Source organism: Pseudoliparis swirei, chromosome 11, assembly GCF_029220125.1.
Source record: "Pseudoliparis swirei isolate HS2019 ecotype Mariana Trench chromosome 11, NWPU_hadal_v1, whole genome shotgun sequence".
NCBI lineage: Eukaryota > Metazoa > Chordata > Actinopteri > Perciformes > Liparidae > Pseudoliparis > Pseudoliparis swirei.
Window position 1 is genome coordinate 17,047,218 of NC_079398.1, and position 20,730 is coordinate 17,067,947.

A 20,730-nucleotide genomic window follows, 5' to 3' on the forward strand; every position below is an offset into this window, starting at 1 on the left:
CTTAGTTGAGTCTCATGGAACCTTTGTGCCAAAGATAGTGGTGCAGGAATACAGTGACCAAAAATCCCCTTCTCCACCGATGCCTTATAGCTACGCACAGGCTGTGACCGGGACAAAATCCCCCACAGAAGGCATGGTTCAGGCCTGGGTAGAGACCACCGGACAGCAGCAGCAGCAGACTCAGGAGCATGGATGGATACAGCAGCAAGAGCAACTTACCAGACAGATGGAAGAAGAGCTGAAGCAGCAAGAACTCATGCAACAGCAACCACAACCAGTGCACCAGCAGGGGTCAACGCAAACACTGCAGCAGCAGGAACACCCACAACCAGTGCACCCGCAGGGGTCAACGCAAACACAGCAGCAGGAACAACCACAACCAGTGCACCCGCAGGGGTCAACGCAAACACTGCAGCAGGAACAACCACAACCAGTGCACCCGCAGGGGTCAACGCAAACACTGCAGCAGGAACAACCACAACCAGTGCACCCGCAGGGGTCAATGCAAACACAGCAGCAGGAACTACAAGTGGTGGAGCAACCGCAGCAGGTAGAAGTGCATCAATACCACGTTCAACAGCAGGTGGTAACAAACAGACCACCATCAGAGATCCAGGAGCAGCCTTCATGTCAACAACCACCGGTAAAGAAGTCTCCTCTGAACTTCCAGGAGTTTCATAGCAGAAAGACTCAGTCAATGAAGAACCGACCCTGGCTTCAGAAGTCAGCTTCAGGAGAGCAGAAAACTCCAGAAAAGGTTTCCACTCAGAAAACCGTTCAGACGAGACCGACTCGGCCACAGTCAGACAGAGCGGCATCGGTTCAGGTTGTTTCACAGCGCACGTCAACTGAGAAACATGCAAAGGTCACAGAGCATCCGCAACAACGGCAACCAAAACAAACGCGGCCTCAAAATCCAAAGCTGCCGCAGCAACAACAACCGCGTCGAGCACAATTGCTTCAACAACCAGAAGAACAGCCACAGCCTACTGAGAGACAGGCTCAACCAGATTCCAAGGCTAAACCCGAGAAGCCTCGCCCACAGACGACTGCCCAAAAGCAGTCGCAACCCCAAACTGTGGTTCAGTCTAAATCTCAGACGGAGGCGAAAGTGCAGTCTACAAGGTTGTCTGACATTACCACAGATGTTCAGCAACCACTGAAGTCCAAGTCCAAAACCGTAGGTCAGTCACAAACACAACAAGTTCTTCCACAGCCGCATGGTCCCATGAAGACGCAGTCAATGACCAAGTCACAGACGCAACAACAGCTCCAGGTTCAGACTCAGTCCGAAACACATGTCCCAGCTGGACCTCAGCCGTCAATGCAGCCACAGAGTCTAGCCCATGGCCCAGCTGTAGCTCAAATGCAGACATGGGGTCAAGTCAGACCTTGTTCCCCTATGCAGGCTCCACTGCGGGGCCAAATTCAGCCTCCAGTGCCATCCCATATTCAGCTCTGTAGTCATCCGCAGTCATGGGCCCCTGTCGAGCCACCCACCCCTAAGACGGTGGTCCAGGCTCAAACCCATCCTCAAACTCAAGTTAGAGTATCATCCCCAATGTCTGTCCAGCAGCATCTGCAAGGTTCAGCACAACCTCCACCTCCCCAAGGATACCCCCAGAGCCAGTCCCCATCCCGGCACTGGACACCCAAACAAGAGCCACAAAACCAACCCATTGCCCAGCAGAGACAACCAATTCCTCAAACCTACCCTCAGCAAATAGGCCCAGATCCACAGTCTCAGGCTTATCCAGCAGTTCAGGCTATGCCGCAGTGTCTCCAGACTGGGCCCCAACAAGGACCTCAGGTCGGGCCCCTCGGCTATTCTCAAATGGGACCATTGTATACTCGGCCTCAAATGCAAGCACAAACCCAACCCTGGGCTCAAACTCAACCTCAAATTAGAGCCCAGACCTCCATGCAACAACAATCTCAGATGAGTACTCAGAATCTGCTTCAGATCCAGACGCAGCAAGGACAAGTTCAGCAACAGCCTTGGGTTCAGCCCCAGACTCATCCCCAGCTTCAATCTCAGCAATTTTCACTGATTCAGCATCAAACTCAGCGCCACCCTGCACCTCAGATGCAAGCTCAAATACCTCTTGAATTGCAATCACCTAATCAAGCCTATCCTCACCTTCCTTCTCAGCTCCAACCCCAGCTGCAGGCACAGACCCAAACACACATCCAGACGCAGTCATCGGTATCAGGAAAGGCCCAGACTCAGCAGCCTCAGCTCAATCTTCAGTTCCAGCAGCCCAAACATCAGGCCCAGCTCCAACCAACGATTAAGTCACCAACTCAACCCAAAGTTGAAGCACTTCAACAATTCAAACCTCTGGCCCTGTTGGCACCACAATCAGGGGTTCAATCACAAACTCAATCTCAGGTTCAGTCACCAACCCAACCCAAGGCAGAATCACTGCCTCAGCTACCTGAGCCCCAGTTGTCACCTCAACCCATGGCTCAGTCACCAATCAAGGCTAAAGCTCCACCACAGGCCCAGACAGGACCACTACCTGAAGCTCAATCAGCAACTCAACCCAAGGTTCAGTCTCCAACCCAAACCGATGCCCAATCACCACCACAGATCCAGTCCCCCCCACAGGCCAGACCTCAAGCCCAACCACCGTCTCCTCTGCAGCCCAAAGTTCAACAGCCCCAAACGGTTCCCCTCTCCCAGGTCAATGTGCTGCCTCAGTCTCCGGCCGAGTCACCAGACCTGTGCTTCATACCTCCGCCACTGGCCCAGGCGCCTCCCCAGGCCTACACGGAGGCCTACGCCAAAGCCCAGGCGTTAGCCAGAAACGGCTTTGAGGAGGCCAAGCACTGTCTGCAGGAGCACATCCTGGAAACCATCAACGTGTTCAAAGACAAGTGTGTGTCTGCCGAGCAAGCCTCAGTGAAAGAGGTAAATGTATTCACTTCTGTTCTTGTAATATACAAATCAATGAGTAATCTTGATTTTAATCCGCAAAGTTATGCAAGTAGAGGTCTCCTACCATTTGTTCTATTTGTGAGTTGCCGAGTGTTGGAACCACTTGGCACTTGGCGTGGGACGCCAATGTAAACATTACAGGTTGTTTATCCTCTGCTGAGCTTTAACGTTAGCTAGCTTCGATGCGCGCCTCCTCCTGCGCTTTGATACCGTTGCCGGCTGTAGCCGGTAGAAAGAATAGTTCTGACGTGAATCTGCTCACCTAACAAAGGTCGGTGGATAATCTTGAGTAACCGGGTTGTGACGACTGCTGGCAGCTCTCACCAAGACAATCTAGCCTAGATAAATAACACGCATGGCACGCAGGAGGTGAAGGGTAAAAATGGACAAATAAAATATGCCAACATAAACACACTTTCTTTTCTAAAGTTTACTATTTTAAAGGAGCCAATTAAGATTCAAGGTTTTATTTGCCATTTGTGCCCCATGACCATCTGTCCAGACACATTGGACATCTAGTGCAGGGCTCTCCGAGTCAACAGTTTAGAAATAACACGATAATAAGAGAGAGAAAATACAAAATATAAAAGAATATACAATACAGAAGGTGGTAATATGTAGATGAACAAGAAAGCTGCTTGTGTGTAGAGTTTGAATACAGTTTTACATGATAGATAGTGATAATATGCCCCATATTGCACATGATAAGTGTAGTGAGGTAGTGTTGGGTTATGTTGACATCAGTCAATAAACGTGAATACATTCCCGCCTCAGGAGACTCTGAAGACCCTGGACCCGGAGCTGCTGGAGGAGTTCCTGAGAGCAGCCAAGGGCATGGGGGCCTTCTGCACCCCCCCCCAGCTCAGGGACATGGAGTCCTTCACCCAGTCCGTCCGGACCCAGTGGGAGGTAGGACGCACTCAGTCTGTGGTTGTTGACTTTAATTATCGCCGACAGGTTTGATTGACTTCCAACGTGAGTGCTTGGGCTTGTGAGTTATACACGTCCTAAAGCTGTGTCTCGCTTGTCAGCTTCAGATATGAATAAAGCATTCATATGATACATATTGCGTAATATGTTCTAACGTGTTGTGTGGCTTGTGTGTTTTTTGAATTCATTTCACCTCCCAGGCTGTGAGAGCTGATATTTCAGGCACATTGCAACAATTACGCTTTGAAGTAACGAGGAAAGACTTTAACAGCGCTGCCCTGCAGTGTGAGACGCTCTTAGAAAGCCCGGCGCAGGTAGCTAAACGACTCCCCGGGGCCAGAACTCTTTGACAGGTGTGCTTCTGGGTGATGGGAACGCAGCCCAGTTCTTCTGCTTCACTAACTCATTTCCCTCCGTCTTCTTTCTATGCCTCCGAGGACACTCTGCCCATGGGACTTTTGGGTAATTTTCAATCCATCATTCTGGGCGCTCGCTGAGGGAGTGCTTTTTCTGTCGCATGTGACTCAAGTGTCTTGCTTTCTATTGTAACTAATTCAAGATCAAAACTCCTTGAGATTAAATGCTCAGCAGTAGAAGTCACATGTCATCTAGGGGTTCACTGTGTGTTGCAGTTTGTCCAAACTAATCTGAAATGAGATTCTGTGAAGGAAAAACAAGTAAACCCTTCAAGTCTGTTCAGTTTTATACACTACTGTTCAAAAGTTTGGGGTCACTTAGAAATTTCCTTTTTTCAATGAAGATATTAAATGAATCATAAATACACTCTCTACATAGTTAATGTGGTAAATGACTATTCTCTGGTTCTTAATGAAATCTCTTGATAGGTGTATAGAGGCCCATCTCCAGAGTTCTAATGGCACATTGTGTTATTGCCTTAGAAGACTAACGGAGGGGTAGAAAACCCTTTAAACCCTTTTTATGTGAGCGCAGCTGAAACAGTTATGCTGGTGAGAGAAGCTATAAAACTGGCCTTCCTTTGAGCGACAAGTTTGGAGAACATCATTAATATTTACAACAAATCATTATTTCTAACCTTGTCAATGTCTTGACTATACTTTATATTTATTTTGCAATTCATTTGATAAATAAAAGTGAGTTTTCATGGAAAGCAAAAAATTGTTTGGGTGACCCTAAACTTTTAAACGTTTGTGTAAGTAAACACAAACAAATAAAAAAAGCTGTAAAAACCAAATGTTCTTACGTTTGAGTTGCTGGTGTTGCCCATCGGCTATCAGCCTGTTCTTCGCTTACCGTTGTGGCTCCATCGACGTCCCCCAGGCTTGCTTCTCGGCGGAGGGGAGCTTCGCCCAGGCGGGGCAGCACCTCGAGGCCCTGAGGGAGCTGTGTGACACCCTGAGCCCCGAGGACGCCCACCGCCTGGCCCAGACGCAGCTCAGGGAGTGTGAGACCAGGCTGGCCGCCATCCAGCGGCAGTTCAGCGGAGATCAAGTCGCGCAGCCGCTGCCTGATCCCAGGTCTGATGTTAAAGTGGGAGCGTCTGCATCAAACCCCATCCACAGATCTTCATAAGCAGCCTGAATATGAACTGTTACATGTGATGTGTGGAGTAGAAGGATGACATGATAAAGGAAACTTATTATTATCATCCTCGTTTCTAATCTCAGGATTCCCGTTGCCTTCACTGAAGATGTGAGCGCACGGAAGGAGCCCACCAGGCCTCAGGTCTCAGCTGAGGTACGACTCCCATTGACAGTGTGTTCTCAGACCAGGCTAACACATGTTTACCTGTGCACTTGTGCTGTCTCTTGATCCTCTTCCTTCGTCTTCAGGTTCCTCCAGCGACAGTGAGGACAGTCGGCGTGGACAGGAGGGAGGTTGAAAAGCAGCCGACCGGAGAAGACGACGCCACCAAGAAAGAAACTTTAGAAAGGTTTGATGAGCTAAACTCAAACTATAAGATCAAAACTGTAAGAAGGTCGTTGTTATGGTCATTATTATCTTGTTGTCATTGTTTGTTTCACCTTCTTCCAGATATGAGAATTGTAAGAAGTCTCTTCAAACCCGACTGGCTAAAAATGACCAGAGCATTAAGGACGTCCCCTCGGACTCGGTGTCTCTGAAAGGACTCCACACCCGGCTCCAGGAAATACAGGTGAGCATGAGTTATACATGAAGCATAGACTTCTATACAACCAGAGGAGTAGCCCCCTGGTGGTCAGGAGAGAGAATGCAGCTTTAACACATGAAGCATAGACTTCTATACAACCAGAGGAATAGCCCCCTGGTCGGGAGAGAGAATGCAGCTGTAACCATGTTAGACTTCTATACAACCAGAGGAGTCTCCCCCTGGTGGCCAGGAGAGAGAATGCAGCTTTAACACATGAAGCATAGACTTCTATACAACCAGAGGAGTCGCCCCCTGGTGGCCAGGAGAGAGAATGCAGCGTTAACACATGAAGCATGGACTTCTATACAACCAGAGGAGTCGCCCCCTGGCGGCCAGGAGAGAGAATGCAGCTTTAACACATGAAGCATAGACTTCTATACAACCAGAGGAGTCGCCCCCTGGTGGTCATTAGAGATAATGCAGCTTTAACACATGAAGCATAGACTTCTATACAACCAGAGGAGTCGCCCCCTGGTGGCCAGGAGAGAGAATGCAGCTTTAACACATGAAGCATTGACTTCGATGCAATAAAACAGAGAATCCGTCGCCATGACAGTGAACTCCTTCTTTCGCAGTTCTTGAGGCAGGAGACGGAGTCTCTGTGGTCCGAGTACTCAAACCAGTGCTCCCAGTTGAGCGGCACCACTAACCTCGACCAGGATCAGGCGGAGCTGAGGGAGCAGTGGCGTGGCCAGCAGTCCAAACTCCAGAGCCGGGGCAGCTCGCTGGGCGCCGCCCTCCGACAGATCGACTCCACCGAGAACCACATGGTGGACTTCACGGACCGCCTGGACCGCTACCTGAGGCAGCCCAAAGACATCACGGCCTTCACGCTGGCCAACACCAACATCCTGAAGGACATCAAGGTATTCGTCTCCTCTTCAGGCTGAATGCATCATGACGTGAACCAGCATCTCGCTCAACGGCCATCTTCTCTCATGTCTTCTCCGATAGGAGCTGGATGACAACATCCAAAGCGAGCTGGACCAGCTGGCCCGTCTAGACCCCGAATCCAGCGATCTGGACCCCAGAGACTGCCTCCCTCTGTCCCGGGAGGTGGAGACCCACAGAGCCAGCCTGGATCAGCTCCGACAGCAGGTCCGGAAGAGCGAGGCCGCCGGCCGCGCCCTGGACCGCTTCCTCATGTCCCTGCGCACCGTGGACGAAGACGTCTCCGGGGTGCAGGGCGCCCCCTGCAGCGACGCCGCGGTGCTGCAGGACTGTCGCTCCAAGCTGGCGCTGATCCGGCAGGGCGTGGACAGCCTGAAGGAGAAGGCGCCGCAGCTGGACGTGCTGCTGCAGGGCGCCCGGCTCACCGTCACCAGGGAGGGGGTCCCGGCCTCCTGCCTGGACATGGTGACCGCCCTGCTGCTCCGGCTGCAGGAGGCGGACGGCGGGCTGGTCGGCCAGCAGCGGGGCCTCCACAAGGAGACGCAGAGCAAGTCCCTGGGCCTCAGGAAGAGGGCGCTGCAGCTGGAGCTGAGGACGCTGCAGGAGACCATCGAGGCTCAAGGCCTGAAGGAGCCCACCGCGCCCGCCGTGCAGCACAGGTGTGTGTGTGTGGCACGCTGACGCCAATGTTCGGTCTAACACGAGAAATGACACGCACACATTTATTCATAAACATTCAAACAAATGTATTCTCTACTGTGTTAGAGTCAACTAATAATTAAACACCTAAAACTATGTATTTATTTATTTATTCATAGAAAACAGTTTATAAATCCATATCCATTCACATTAATGTAAAGGTGTCTTATATTATATTTAACTCTCAGCATCCTGATGAGAAATTGCAATATACTATATTTAATATATATTTATCACTCGTTGCTTTTCATGAAAAGTTTCTAAAATAGTCTTTAAAGTTATTAAATCTAGCGGGAAGCACACCACTGTGTGTGTGTGTATGTATCATGCACGTGTGTGTGTATATTGTGCATGTGTTTGTGTGTGTGTGTATATATCATGCACGTGTGTATATCCTACATGTGTGTGTGTGTATATATCATGCACGTGTGTATATCCTGCATGTGTGAGTGTGTGTGTGTAACAGAATCTGCTGAACCTAAAGCTGATAAATCTTCGTGACACGAGGTGTTTTTACAGTCTCTGGATCTCATAGAGAACCTGCAGAGTCCTAACATGTGTTGACCCCGTGGTGCCCTCAGGCTGCGGGCGCTGTTGGACCTGGAGGCTCAGCTGCAGACGCAGCACACCGAGCTCCAGAACCTCCGGGAGCTCGAGGAGAAGCAGGGAGGAGGAGAGCACCTCCTGGAGGAGCTGGAGGCCCAGTGGACGGAGATCCAGAGCGCTTTTTCTGACCGGTGGGTCAGCTGTTTGTGTTGTTTCTATATTGTTCATATGTTATTGTTTACCTGCATGTGTAAACATAAACTACGCTCGTCTCCCTGCGGCAGGAAGGAGCAGAGCGGCGTCCTGCTGGAGCTGCTGAAGACCTTCCAGAGCTGCCGCCTTCAGATGAGCGGCGCCGTGCAGAAGGCGGAGCACGCCATCGGGGACCAGGCGTCCTACCTGAGCAAAGACAACCTGCAGAGGAGCATCACTCGGGTTCGTTTTCACAGAGAACTCTATAAGGCCGAGACGCAGTACCGGTGAAGAACCAACTGAGGGCAGACACGCTCTGGAACATGACCAGTCGCAGGGTGTTCATGTACGCTCTGTGTGTGTGTGTGTGTGTGTCCAGGTCCGTGAGATCAAGGAGGGGCTCGGGGGTGTCGGGCTGCACATGGAGGTGATGAGGGCCGTGTGCAGACAGCTGCAGGTCCAGCTGAAGAAGAGTCCCGCCTGCAGCGAGCCGCCCTTTGAGGCCGAGGCCGACGCGCTCACCGACAGCTGGCTGGACGTGAGCGTCTCCTCGAGCTCGAGGCTTTCATAGAGGGACCGCAGGCATCACCTTGATCTATGACAGGGGGGCATTCACAGATGTTTAGGGGGCAATTGTTTCCCCCACTGACTTTAGCCAGGGGATTAATCTCATGGGGCATTTAAATATAAATTGGGGGGACTTTTTTAAACTTATGAAATAACATTTAACCTTTGTTCAAAGATAATAAATATACTTATCTCGGCTTACATGATATAAGCAATTATCATAACAATTTCAATAATAAGACTATTAGGAAATAATACGACTATTAGGCAGTAGTCTACAGATTCAAAGTATTTTCTTAGATTTTTTTCTTCTTTTTCTTATTCTTATTTCTTTGTTGTTATTTATTGTTACACTGTTTTAAACAACTATTGTATTAACAATTTTTATTTTTATTTATTATTATTATTATTATTCAAAATTATATTTATTGATTTTTGTTTGTGTTCAGGAAGTACAGAGAGAAAAGTTATTAAGCTATCATAATTATTCGAGGAGGTTCTGTTGGGCGTGCGTTGCCCCTCTAGTGACGTCAGGGCCAACGTTATATTTGTGTGTGTTGCCGGCGCTGCTTCATGAGTCTGAACCTTCCTGGACGCCGTTGCTCCTCTCGTAGATGACGGAGAAGACGGACGCCTACCTGGACAACCTGCAGGTGGCGCTGGAGCTGTGGGAGAAGCAGCTGCTGCTCGGGGAGGAGCTGGACGGCTGGGCGGGGGCCACGCTGGCCACGTTCGCCGAGAGCCACCCCTTCAACAGCGAGGAGCAGGTCCTCGCCATGAGGGTACGCCCCCCCCCACGGGTCACAAGGTGGAGGCGGAGTCGAGGGGAGAGTTGACCAATCGTGTGTTTGCAGGATGACATCCAGACCAATCAGGAGCACCTGGAGCGCTTCCACAGGAAGTCAGGAGAGATCCAGACCATGCTGCAGAGCCCAGAGGAGCCACTGGGGCTGCAGGTGAGCCTGAGCTGCTCCTCTTACTGCTCCTCCTCTCACTTCTCCTGCTCTTACTGCTCCTCCTCTTCCTCTCTCGCTTCCTTAACCTCCTCTCCCTCCTCCTCCTCTTCCTCTCCCTTAACCACCTCCTCTTCTTTCTCTTCCTCTCTCCTTCCTCCTCTTCTTCTGCCTCCTCCTCTTCCTGCCCCTGCTCCTCTTCCTCTCCCTCCACCTCCTCTCTCTCCTCCTCCTCCTGTCCCACGTCCAGCGCTCAACGCTCCGTGTTCTCTCCTCCCTCCAGCTGACAGAGACCCAGCTGAGGAAGAGGATGGAGCAGGTGAAGGAGCTGTTCTCCGACTGCGCCGACGTCTTCGAGGAGCTGTTGGCCGTGAGGAAGCACCTGGAGGAGAAGATGGAGGCGTGCCGCTCGGCGGTGGAGAGCATCCATCGCTCCGTCGGCCGAGTGGACGCGTCGCACGCAGCGTTCGGAGAGCAGATACAGGTCCACACACACACACACACACACACACACATATAATGACTCATATGAGTGTGGCGGCCTCTGACCCGGCGGTTGGATCCCTCTCCAGCGAGCCTGTGCCGCCCTGGAGGCCCAGGAGCAGCAGGCCGAGGCGGCGCTCGGCGAGGTGGCCGAGGTCTCCCGGGTGGCGAGCCCCCGGCTGCTGGAGGGTCTCTGTGAGGCCGGCAGCCGGCTGCAGGACGCCATCACACACACCAGAGACCTGATCCACCTGAAGAGGGAGGAGGAGGACAAGGGCGTCCTCAAGGTCATCTCAGGTCAGCCAACGCCTCAGAGGCACTTAGGACTGTGAGAGGAGCGAGATGAACTGTCCCCACCTCCTCTCTCCATCCTCCTTCTCTTCTCCCTCCTCTCTCCTTCCTCCTCTCTCCCTCTTCTCCCTCCTCCTCTCTCCGTCCTCCTACCCTGTCTTTATATCATACTGCTCCTTGTCCTCCTCTCCCTCTTCTCCCTCCTCTCCCTCCTCCTCCTCTCTACGTCCTCCTCCCCCTTTCTTTATATCACACTGCTCCTTGTCCTCCTCTCCTCCTCCTGTCTTTATATCATACTCCTCCTTGTCCTCTTCTCCCTCCTCTACCTCCTCTCCTCCTCCTCTCTCCATCCTCCTCCCCCTGTCTTTATATCATACTGCTCCTTGTCCTCCTCTCCCTCCTCCTCCTCCTCTCCCTCCTCCTCCTCTCTCCGTCCTCCTCCCCCTTTCTTTATATCACACTGCTCCTTGTCCTCCTCTCCTCCTCTCTCCATCCTCCTCCCCCTGTCTTTATATCATACTCCTCCTCTCCCTTCTCTCCTTCCTCCACCTCCTCTCTCCTCCTCCTCCCACTGTATCATGCTCCTCCTTGTCCTCCTCCAGATGAGAGGCAGTCCTTTGAGTCGTGGTTCCAGGACCTTCAGCTGTCGGTCAGCGAGTGCTTCGAGCTCCCAGAGCGTCGAGAGGACGTAGAGACGAGCCTGCAGAGACTCTCCGTGAGTGGACAGCGGGGCGGGGGGGCGGTGCTCCTCCTGGTGGTGAACGGGTGCTCACGGTGTGTGTCTCTCTCTCTCTCCCGTCATCAGGGCTTCTTGAAGTCCAAGGAGGCAGAGCGACGTCTGCAGCAGCTGAAGGAGCAGCTGGAGAGAGGAGGCCCGCGGGTTCCTCCTGAGGAGCGCTCCGAGCTCAGCGCCTGGCTGGCGGAGCAGCAGGAGGAGGTGCAGACGTTCACGGCGCAGTGCCTCAACAGGCAGAGCCAGATGCAGCCGCTCCTCAGAGACCTGGACAGGTAAGGGCCTCCTTCAGGTGCGTGTGAGGTGGTAACAGGTGTTTGACTCCCTGTGTGGCCCCCAGCCTGCAGGAGGAGCAGCAGAGCTTCAGCCAGTGGCTGCAGGAGCAGGAGGAACAGGCGGGGGAGGCCCACCACGTCAAGCTGCTCACAGGCCTTCAGGCCCACAGGTGAAACATTCAATAAAACCTTCTGATCCTCGACAGATGGTGAAAGACTACCAAGGATTAGGAAATAAGAACAATAAACAACAATAAATAACAATAAACAATGAAACAACAACCTGTGAAATATATAAATACACCAGCATCAATATCATCATACAATCATCTCACCACTGAAATGGTTACATTATGGTTCTTCTTCTTGTTCTTCTTCTTCTTCTACTTGGTATTCTTTTGCTTGTTGTTCTTCTTCTTGTTCTTGTTGTTCGTCTTGTTCTTGTTCTAGTTCTTCTCCTCCTCCTTCTTCTTTGTTAGGCTTTATGTATATAATTAGCTAATCTACCAGAAACTAGAGTAATACAATAATCCTGGTTTCCACTCTTCTCTGTCGGTATTGTCCTCCTCTCACCTCGCCTGTTGTTGTTGTTGTGGTTGTCAGCGGCCGAGCGGAGAGCCTGGAGCGTCTCCTGGCGTCAGTGCGGCGTGAAGGCGTGAGAGCTGAAGGCCTGAAGGACGGAGACGACCTGCTGCAACGCTACAGGAAGCTGCAGAGCCAGAGCGCCCTAGAGGCGGAGCTAGAGGCGGAGCTGGACCGGTTCACCGGCCAGGCCGAGGCCACCAGGACCTGGATAGCCGACCTTGTTCGACCCCTCGCCTCCAAAGATGGAGACGCCCAGAAAGAGGAGAGGAAGCACCAAGCGCAGGTGGGTTCTGGACTTTAATTAGTATATAACCAAAATAATTAATTAACATGCTTTTTTAACTCACCAGAATGGTGACGGATATGTTATCATATTACCATTATTATTATTATATGTGAGAAATGCTCCATAAACTTTAATAAATCCATATATTGTGTGTTTATTTGAATTAAACCCACATGAATGTTTCTGAGGAGCTGTTCAGCCTCTTATGGTCGAAATGAATACTGCATGAATAAATAGATACAGATGATCCTGACCAAAAGAAGAAGAATAAAAACATTATTTACATCTGCAAACGTACCTCCAGATTATATCTCACTCGTCCCTCGGGGCCTCCAGACAAAGTCCACTTGAGGCTGATGGAGATGATGTCATTATGTGTCCTCGTCCTCTGAGGACCGTGACTGTCAGGGCAGAGTTGTGTTGACATACTTCAGTCAACAGACTCACATGTCGGTACTTTTAATTTCCTTTTCGTAAAGTTTTCATCACATTTCTTTCTCTCTTTCTGTCCCCAGGCCGTCCTGAACTCCAGACCGGAGGGAGACTCCAGAGTGACCGACCTGAAGAGGCAACGGGAACATCTGTGTGGGCGGGAGGAGCTGGACAAGAGCCGCAAACAGGAAGTTCACCGCTCGCTGAGCGAAGCGGAAGAGCAGTGGAGGATGGCTCAGAGAACGGCCGAGGAGCAGCTCAGGGGGGAGGACACACGAGACCACGGGGACAAAGGAGACCAGGAGCAGAGCAAAGGAGATCAGGAGCAGATCAAAGGAGACCAGGAGCAGAGCAAAGGAGACCAGGTGCAGAACAAAGGAGACCAGGAGCAGAGCAAAGGAGACCAGGTGCAGAACAAAGGAGACCAGGTGCAGAGCAAAGGAGACCAGGTGCAGAGCAAAGGAGACCAGGAGCAGAGCAAAGGAGACCAGGTGCAGAGCAAAGGAGATCAGGAGCAGAGCAAAGGAGACCAGGTGCAGAGCAAAGGAGACCAGGAGCAGAGCAAAGGAGACCAGGTGCAGAGCAAAGGAGACCAGGAGCAGAGCAAAGGAGACCAGGTGCAGAGCAAAGAAGACCAGGAGCAGAGCGACCAGTCGCATTCGCCTGGTGGTCTCATCCCAGTTCCAGAAAAGCTCCAGGTTGCAAAGGTGTGTTTTTAAAAGGTGGACTAGATAAAAATAAATAAATAAATATACACTTTTATTAATCCCCAAGGGGAAATTAGTTCTCTGCATTTAACCCATCCTTAGTTATTAAGGAGCAGTGGGCTGCAGTGATGCGCCCGGGAAGCAACTGGGGGTTCAGTGCCTTGCTCAAGGACACTTCGACTTGCAGCTAATGGGGAGAGCGGGGATCGAACCCACGACCTTGCGGTGGAAGGACGGCCCTCTTACCCCACTGAGCTAGAAGGGCTCATAAAGGCTTGGAGGCAAAGGGGTCTCCTAAAGGGGTCTCCTAAAGGGGTCTGTTCTTGTGCAGCAGGAGGGCGTCGCCGAGGCCGGACCCGAGAGGGACCTGGACGCTTTCAGAACCCAGAGCGACGGCGTCCAGGTCTGGATCCAGGAGCAGAAGCAGAAGCTGCTGTCCCTCGGGGGCCACATGCCGTTTGAGGAAAGGTTAAAGGTCACACAGGTGAGTCGGGCTCATGGACACAAGGTGACGTCTCAGTTTCTTCCACTGTGTGTATTATTAACGGGAGGAAAGGGTGCGGTTTGTGGTTGTAGTACTCGTTTCAGCCACAAGAGGCTTCACTCACGCTTTCCTCTCATGGACATGACGGTTGAGAGACTTTACAACTCACCTGGATGCTTTCAGTCCGGTTCAGAACATTTGGGCTTGTGGCGCCTCCTGTGGCGTAAATAAAGAACAACAGGAAACTCAAATAAATCACCTACCAGAGGTTTTTGGGACACAAATCAAAAGAAGAGATTTAAGAGGATGAACTTGGTCCAAGATGAGAGAGATTTGATCAAACACCACCTCTCCACCTTGTTGAGTAACCAGTTCTGTGACCTTCAGGCCGTGTTGACCTCCCAACCCGAGGGCCAGTCCAAGCTCCTCCTCCTGACCACGCGGGCCGACGCCCTGTGCGAGCGTCTGGAGGAGGGCGTGAAGCGGGAGGAGGTGCAGCGGGCGGCGAAAGAGGCGGAGCGGCGTTGGAGGAGCGTCGTGACGGCCGCGGCGCAGGCGGAGCTGCGGACGCTGTCGGACGACTTCGACGCTCAGAGCAGAAACACTCAGGCGTGGGTCAGAGAGCGGCAGCAGCGGCTGCAGGCCGTGGGCGGGCACACGCCGCCCGGAGACAGGCGCCACTCGGCTCAGGTAGGGGGCGGGGCTTCTGGGTATGAAGTCCAACGTGACCTTTTGACTGTTCTGCATTAAACGAGCGCTGCGCGTGTCCGTCACAGGACATCTTGAGCTCCAAACCCGACGGCGACTGCACGGTGAACAACCTGAGGAGGCGGGGCCAGAGCCTGTGTGACCACGGGGACGTGGACCAGGGCCGCAGGCTCCACGTCCAGAAGACCATCCGGGACGTGGAGGAGCAGTGGAGGACGGTGCTGCTCGCCGCCAGGCAGGTGGAGGCCGCCGCCACCGCCCAGATTACCCAGAAGGCCGAGAGGACGACGTCGGAGGTGAGGAAACGGACAGAAGAGCTTGTTCTAAACCATTCTTTATCTTCTTATATTCAACAACTTTAACATCACGTTAGTCAGAAGTGAAGGTATGATGAAGAAGAGTTAACCCCGCCCTCTTTTGATCCAGTTGAAAGCACTTGGTTAACGGTGTCTCCCTCTTCAGCTGAGCGTCTTCGAGAGCCAGCAGCAGGCCGCCAGCAGCTGGCTGGAGGCTCTTCAGCAGCAGCTGGACGCTCTGGGGAGCCGGAGCAGCGCCGAGGACCGACGGCTCGCCTCTCAGGTGAGACCACGGCCTCCTCCAGGGCACAACGACGCTCACGACCACCAGAGGGTAACCGCGGCGTCCGTCTCTCGCCCCCTAGACCGTCCTGAGCTCCCGAGGCGAAGGGGAGTCGAAGCTCCAGGAGCTGCGGACGCGAGGCCAGAGCGCATGTGCTGAGGACCTCACGGAGACCCAGCGGCGACACGTCCAGCAAACGGTCGGCGGCGTGGAGGAGCGCTGGAGGAAGATCCTGCAGGACGCCAAAGAGGCCGCGGACCTCGCCGAGAGGCAGCGCGCCCTGGAGGGCCGGCGGAGGGACTACGAAGCCGCCAGAGACGACACCAGAGCCTGGCTGCAGGAGCAGCAGCAGAGCCTGGCCTCCCTGGAGAGCCAGGCCGATCCGGAGGAGACCATCCGCACCGCGCAGGTGGGGACTCGACCACCCCCATGAGTCAGTACACAGTCTGTTTCCCCGGCATGTGACCAGGACTTCTTGGTTCATCAGATCATCCTGAGCCGTAAGCCCGAGGGAGACTCCAAGCTCACGGAGCTGAGGAGGCACAGCCAGAGTCTGTCCGACCAGGAGGAGCTGGAGGAGGAGGCGCGACGCGAGGCCCAGCAGACGGTCAGAGACTCCGAGGAGCGCTGGACGACGGTGCTGCGGGCCGCCGAGAGCTCGCTGCAGAGCGCCGAGGTGCAGTACTCGCTGTCCAGGGAGCTGGAGGCGTTCCGCGGCCGGGCGGCCGGCACCGACGGCTGGGTGGGGAAGCTGCGGCAACAGGCCGGCGCCCGAGGGGGCGGAGCCCGAGGCAGCCGGGCGGAGATAGAGGAGCGGCTGACCACGGCTCAGGTACGACACGGCGTGGTTTGTCGCATCACGGGTGAACGAGGACGCTCCGCTGCGTCTCACCAGTCGCCTCGTGGTCGTGTGTTCAGGCGACCTTGAGCTCCAGGTCCAAGGGCGAGGCTCAGCTGATGGAGCTGAGGAGACGAGCTCAGGGTCTGTGTGAGCAGGCGGACCTGCAGCAGGACACGAAGGTGGAGGTGGAGAAGACGGTGGAGGACGCCGAGCGGCAGTGGAGGGCGGTGCTCCGGGCAGCCGAGGAGACCCAGAGGTACAGGAAGCTGCTGCTTCAGCACCAATGTGATGTCAGTTGGGTCCATCTTCCCCGTTTTGCCGATCTGGAGTTTGTTTTCAAACCGGCTGATCTTGGAATGCTTCATGTTCTTGTTATCTTTAAGAAACTTCTTCTTCTATTTCTTCCGTACGTATTTTGGACCCTTTCTCCTTTTTCATATATTAAGCTACATAAACTGTTCAAATATTAAAATATTCAGCTTCTTCAGCTCATGATTGCTATGACTTTTCATATTTCTAACTCTTCAACTGTTCATATTCTAAATATTTTATGGTTATTATTTTGAATGGGATCACAATGGAGAAAGTCTTCAACTTGAAAAGCTTCTAAGATCTTAATACTTTCAGCTAATTCAATCATTTATTGTTTTAAATGTTGACATAACCTTCAACTTTTACTGTATATTTTCAGAAATGTTTTATCTTTCCACATTATCAAATGATTAATATTTTTATGGAATAAATAATGAATGGTTTCCTATGGAGCAAAGGTTCAAATCCGCTTAAACTTTTTCAACTTTAAAAGCTTACAATATCGCCGTACGTTTAGCTACAGACACCATTTTACCTTTAAAATATTGAGAAAATCGTGAGCTATAACTTTATAATTCAGCTTTTTTTCATAGCTCTTATAGTTATTTAACTGTCATTATTTTCTGATAAAGTAGTAGGGAATCTTATGCTGGATGTTAGCATTCCAACGCATTTTCAGCAGGAAATGCATTTTCTAGTTTTATCTTAATGAGGCGTCACGGCAAATAGAATAAAATGTCTCCTATAAAGTAAACGGGCCACATGGAGAAGCTCAGGTTTCATTACTGTGGAGGAGGACTCGAGGCCCAGCTGGTCTCAAAGGGAAACTAAAACTGGCAACGTTTTTAATTTGAAGCCGAGCCGAAGATCAGGAGGTTTCAGTCTTTTCCCTGGGGTGCGGTGTGACCCCTAGTGGTGAAACACGGTACATCGGGCCAGTGTTCGGTGAATAATCTCTGATTTCTAATCTGTTTATCTGTGACCTCCGGCCCCCCGCCAGGGAACTGAAGGGCGTGGTGGAGCTCATGGTGTCCTGTCAGTACCAGCGGGCCCAGGCCGAGACCCGTCTGTCCGAGTTCCAGAAGCAGACGTCCGAGCTGCCGCGCCTCTTCCCCTGGCCGGGCCTGGGGGAGCGGCGGCAGGCGGTGGAACTGGCCCGCACTCTGCTGGACCAGAGCGCCGCGTTGGCCCCGGTCCTCGTGGCCCAGCGCACCAAGGTAACGAGAACAGAGTTCAGTTCTGTTTCACAACGAGACGCTCGGTATCGGGCTGCTCTCTAACCTGCGGTGCGGCGTCCCCGTTCTCCTCCAGGCGGCGGAGCTGTTCGACATCACACAGGACCCCGGCTGGTCCGACCCGTCCTGGTCCGCCAAGGAGGAGTCCATCCCTCCTCTGCTGAAGGAGCTCACGGTGAGTTCAGGTCCACAGAGACCCAAAGGAAAACTATCTCACTGTTTTTACACTTTATGGCTCATAAAACTCTATTAATGCACTTAAATAATTAACACCATCTCCACCTCCACCTCCCTGCTGCTCTGTAAACTCTCTGCTGTCTCCAGGCCGCGGTGGTTCACCTGGAGTTGGGCATCCAGTCGGAGAGGCAGGTCACGCAGCTGGTAGAGCAGCACCAGGTGGCTCAGGATTGGCTGAGGGAGCACGTCAGAAGACAGGAGGCTCCACCCCCAGAGGACAGGCAGGGCCTGCACAACGCCGTCAACACGCTGAAGGTCAGAGGACACGGAGAGGGAGGAGTCACGTTGCACCAAACTAGGACGTTTAGGGACGATAATTATACATTTTATTTATTTTATTAAACACTTTTTAAAAACACACTTTATAACGGGGAAAAAACTGAGAAATATTTCTATCAGATGTGGATTCATTTTCAGTTCTCACATCATATTTAATTAAGGAATGAACTAATCGATAGTTCCTGTCCAATCAGTCTAGTACACACGCATACACGCACACACACAAACACACACACACACACACACGCACACACACACGCACATACAGACACACAGACACACACACACACGCACATACAGACACACACACACACGCACACACAAACACACGCACACACACACACACACACAGACAAACACCCACACACAGATGCACACACACAGACACACAGACACACACAGATACAGACAGACAGACACACACACACATGTTAAGCTCGTTATCCATACCAATAAAGAGCTCCTGTAGCTTGGAGAAGTTTTTGGCGTAAAGTTATTTAATCGTTAATGGTTTTTTTTAATGTTTAAACATACAATTTAATAAACATTTTCCAAGTGACACAAAGTGTTTGTATGATGCCATTTAAGTTCTTAGAAAGAAATAAAATCAGGTCAGACCTTTAAGAAATTGGAGTTGACTCTGTAAAGGTGAAGTGAGATCATCTCTAATGAAAAGTAGTTTTCACAGCTGTGCATAAAAAGTCCAAACGTCTTCCTGTGGGTTCGATGTTTCTGCTTTCTAGTAACCCGTCTCCCCTCTGGTCACCAGGCTCTGCTCCAGACGGTGGACCGGGAGCAGCGAGAAATGACGGATCTGGACTCCGCCCGGGACGGCCTGGTGCCCCTTTGCACCCCCGGGGGTCGGGACGCCCTGACCCTGGAGGTCGGCCACCTCCACGACCTCCTGGCCTCCTCTGAGCGGGCGGCGAGGGGGCGCCTGGTGGCCTTCGAGGAGCGGCTAGAGGAGCAGGACGCTCAGCTGGCGAAGAGGAGCCGGGGCCTGAAGGAGCGAGCCGCCGCCCTGCAGTGGGAGCTGCGCTCGCTGGACGCGGCGCTCGGCTACAGCGTGCCGCAGAACAACGTGGCCCTGCTGCAGCAGCACTGGGGCGGCCTGCAGGTCGGCACCGCTCCTCTTTTCACGATCGAGTATTGCACGTATGAACCTGCAGGCGACTCACGGGGCGTTGTTCTCTTTCTCTCCGCCAGAACTGTGAGAAGTCACTCAGCGACTTGGGCCTGAAGGTTTGTGACCTTCACCATGAGGTGAAGGTCACACCGGCCGCTGACGAGCTGCCAACGGAGGTCCTGAGTGTGGTGAAGTCCTTATGCCAGCAGCACGACAGGTAAAAACATCTTAATACGACTTGCATGCAGTCACATCTGCTCTCTAGACTTTATATATAGCTCACATGACGGATCCTCAGCTGGCTTCCCTCCACTTCAATTTAGTTTTTAATTACTCCCACATAGCAGCAACATGCCGTCGGGGATCACTCTGCTCTTAAAAACATGGAAACGCAGAGTTCTGCTGATTTATTAACCACTGAAGCAGCCAAACATTCCTTGTCCTCTCATGCCTCCCTCCTTGAGCGAAACAATATGAATTATTGTTGTTTTATGAAGAAATAAAGTGCATTCCAGCCTGTTTTCATGTTTACGTCCTCTAGTAAAACGCATGCAAAATGTCGTACATACAATAAATGTGATTTTAAATTGTGTCGACAGTCTGAAGTCCCGGCTGAGCGAGCATCAGGAAACCTGCTGCACCAACACGGCCCGCTGTGTGATGGACTGTGTGCACGCCCTGCAGGAGTGGAACCACAGCCCACCAGCACGGTCCACTGCTGCTGTGCAGGTCTTGCTCTTAAAACTGTTACTGTTCGTGCTTTGTTTCAAACATCTGAGAGCTGCCCGCCTCGACGACTGAAGTGTTTCATTTATTCTTTTCTAATAATACCTGTTACTATCATCAGGTAAAATTATGTTGTGAGTTTGGTGGGAAAATCTACATTAATTCTACAAAATTAATGAAAAGAAGAATACGTTTTCCTCAAAGAATAGATTTTATTGAGCTTTTTTCAGCGGCTTATTTTATCACCGCAAAACTTGAACATTGTTTTTCCTCCGTGTCAGGCGGCGTTGGATGAAGGTGACAGGTTGCAGGCGAGCCTGAGGGAGGCGCTGTCCCACCAGCCGTTTCTCAAAGACTCTTTGATGCCGGTGATGTTTGAGAAGCTGCTGAGCGAAGGTTCAGACACGCTCAGGAAAGCCGACGCACAAAAGGCTGCTCTCAACCAGAGCTTGACGGTATTTAAACCAGGATTTATATTCTATGTTATTTTATTGCATGTTATATTCCAGAAACGGTTGTCGTAATTATAGCTGCTTCATTATT

The 20,730-nt window shown here is 51.9% G+C and overlaps 2 protein-coding genes across 5 annotated transcripts in view; both read left to right on the forward strand.

The window, feature by feature from the left end:
- The first annotated feature begins 133 nt into the window (after positions 1 to 133).
- Positions 134 to 12,872, forward strand: LOC130201684 (nesprin-2-like). The gene is made up of 20 exons (XM_056426777.1): positions 134 to 2,914; positions 3,716 to 3,850; positions 5,171 to 5,367; positions 5,518 to 5,587; positions 5,683 to 5,783; positions 5,885 to 6,005; positions 6,596 to 6,886; positions 6,975 to 7,570; positions 8,192 to 8,347; positions 8,441 to 8,591; positions 8,728 to 8,886; positions 9,530 to 9,697; positions 9,770 to 9,871; positions 10,152 to 10,352; positions 10,441 to 10,648; positions 11,245 to 11,357; positions 11,448 to 11,650; positions 11,716 to 11,820; positions 12,254 to 12,518; positions 12,858 to 12,872. Exons 1-20 carry the CDS (start codon positions 134 to 136, stop codon positions 12,870 to 12,872), a joined length of 6,138 nt encoding a protein of 2,045 aa, XP_056282752.1.
- LOC130201446 (nesprin-2-like) overlaps positions 11,778 to 20,730 on the forward strand; it is an 83,907-nt gene continuing 74,954 nt past the window's right edge. For all 4 annotated transcript variants that reach the window (XM_056426467.1, XM_056426468.1, XM_056426469.1 and 1 more), the window contains exons 1-17: positions 11,778 to 11,820; positions 12,254 to 12,518; positions 13,037 to 13,660; positions 13,992 to 14,144; positions 14,532 to 14,834; positions 14,921 to 15,148; positions 15,315 to 15,431; positions 15,514 to 15,840; positions 15,919 to 16,263; positions 16,350 to 16,528; positions 17,585 to 17,801; positions 17,896 to 17,994; positions 18,144 to 18,311; positions 19,105 to 19,452; positions 19,542 to 19,678; positions 20,061 to 20,190; positions 20,469 to 20,642. In XM_056426467.1, coding sequence (XP_056282442.1) covers positions 13,184 to 13,660; positions 13,992 to 14,144; positions 14,532 to 14,834; positions 14,921 to 15,148; positions 15,315 to 15,431; positions 15,514 to 15,840; positions 15,919 to 16,263; positions 16,350 to 16,528; positions 17,585 to 17,801; positions 17,896 to 17,994; positions 18,144 to 18,311; positions 19,105 to 19,452; positions 19,542 to 19,678; positions 20,061 to 20,190; positions 20,469 to 20,642 — 3,402 coding nt within the window. In that variant the 5' untranslated portion in view covers positions 11,778 to 11,820; positions 12,254 to 12,518; positions 13,037 to 13,183. The remainder of the gene's footprint in view (positions 11,821 to 12,253; positions 12,519 to 13,036; positions 13,661 to 13,991; positions 14,145 to 14,531; positions 14,835 to 14,920; positions 15,149 to 15,314; positions 15,432 to 15,513; positions 15,841 to 15,918; positions 16,264 to 16,349; positions 16,529 to 17,584; positions 17,802 to 17,895; positions 17,995 to 18,143; positions 18,312 to 19,104; positions 19,453 to 19,541; positions 19,679 to 20,060; positions 20,191 to 20,468; positions 20,643 to 20,730) is intronic.

Coding starts and splice junctions, on each gene's coding strand:
- LOC130201684 (XM_056426777.1), top strand. CDS start 134: ATGGTTCAGGCCTGGGTAGAGACCACCGGACAGCAGCAGCAGCAGACT. Junction 5,588..5,682: donor GGCCTCAGGTCTCAGCTGAG/GTACGACTCCCA, acceptor CTTCGTCTTCAG/GTTCCTCCAGCGACAGTGAG. Junction 9,872..10,151: donor AGGAGCCACTGGGGCTGCAG/GTGAGCCTGAGC, acceptor TCCTCCCTCCAG/CTGACAGAGACCCAGCTGAG.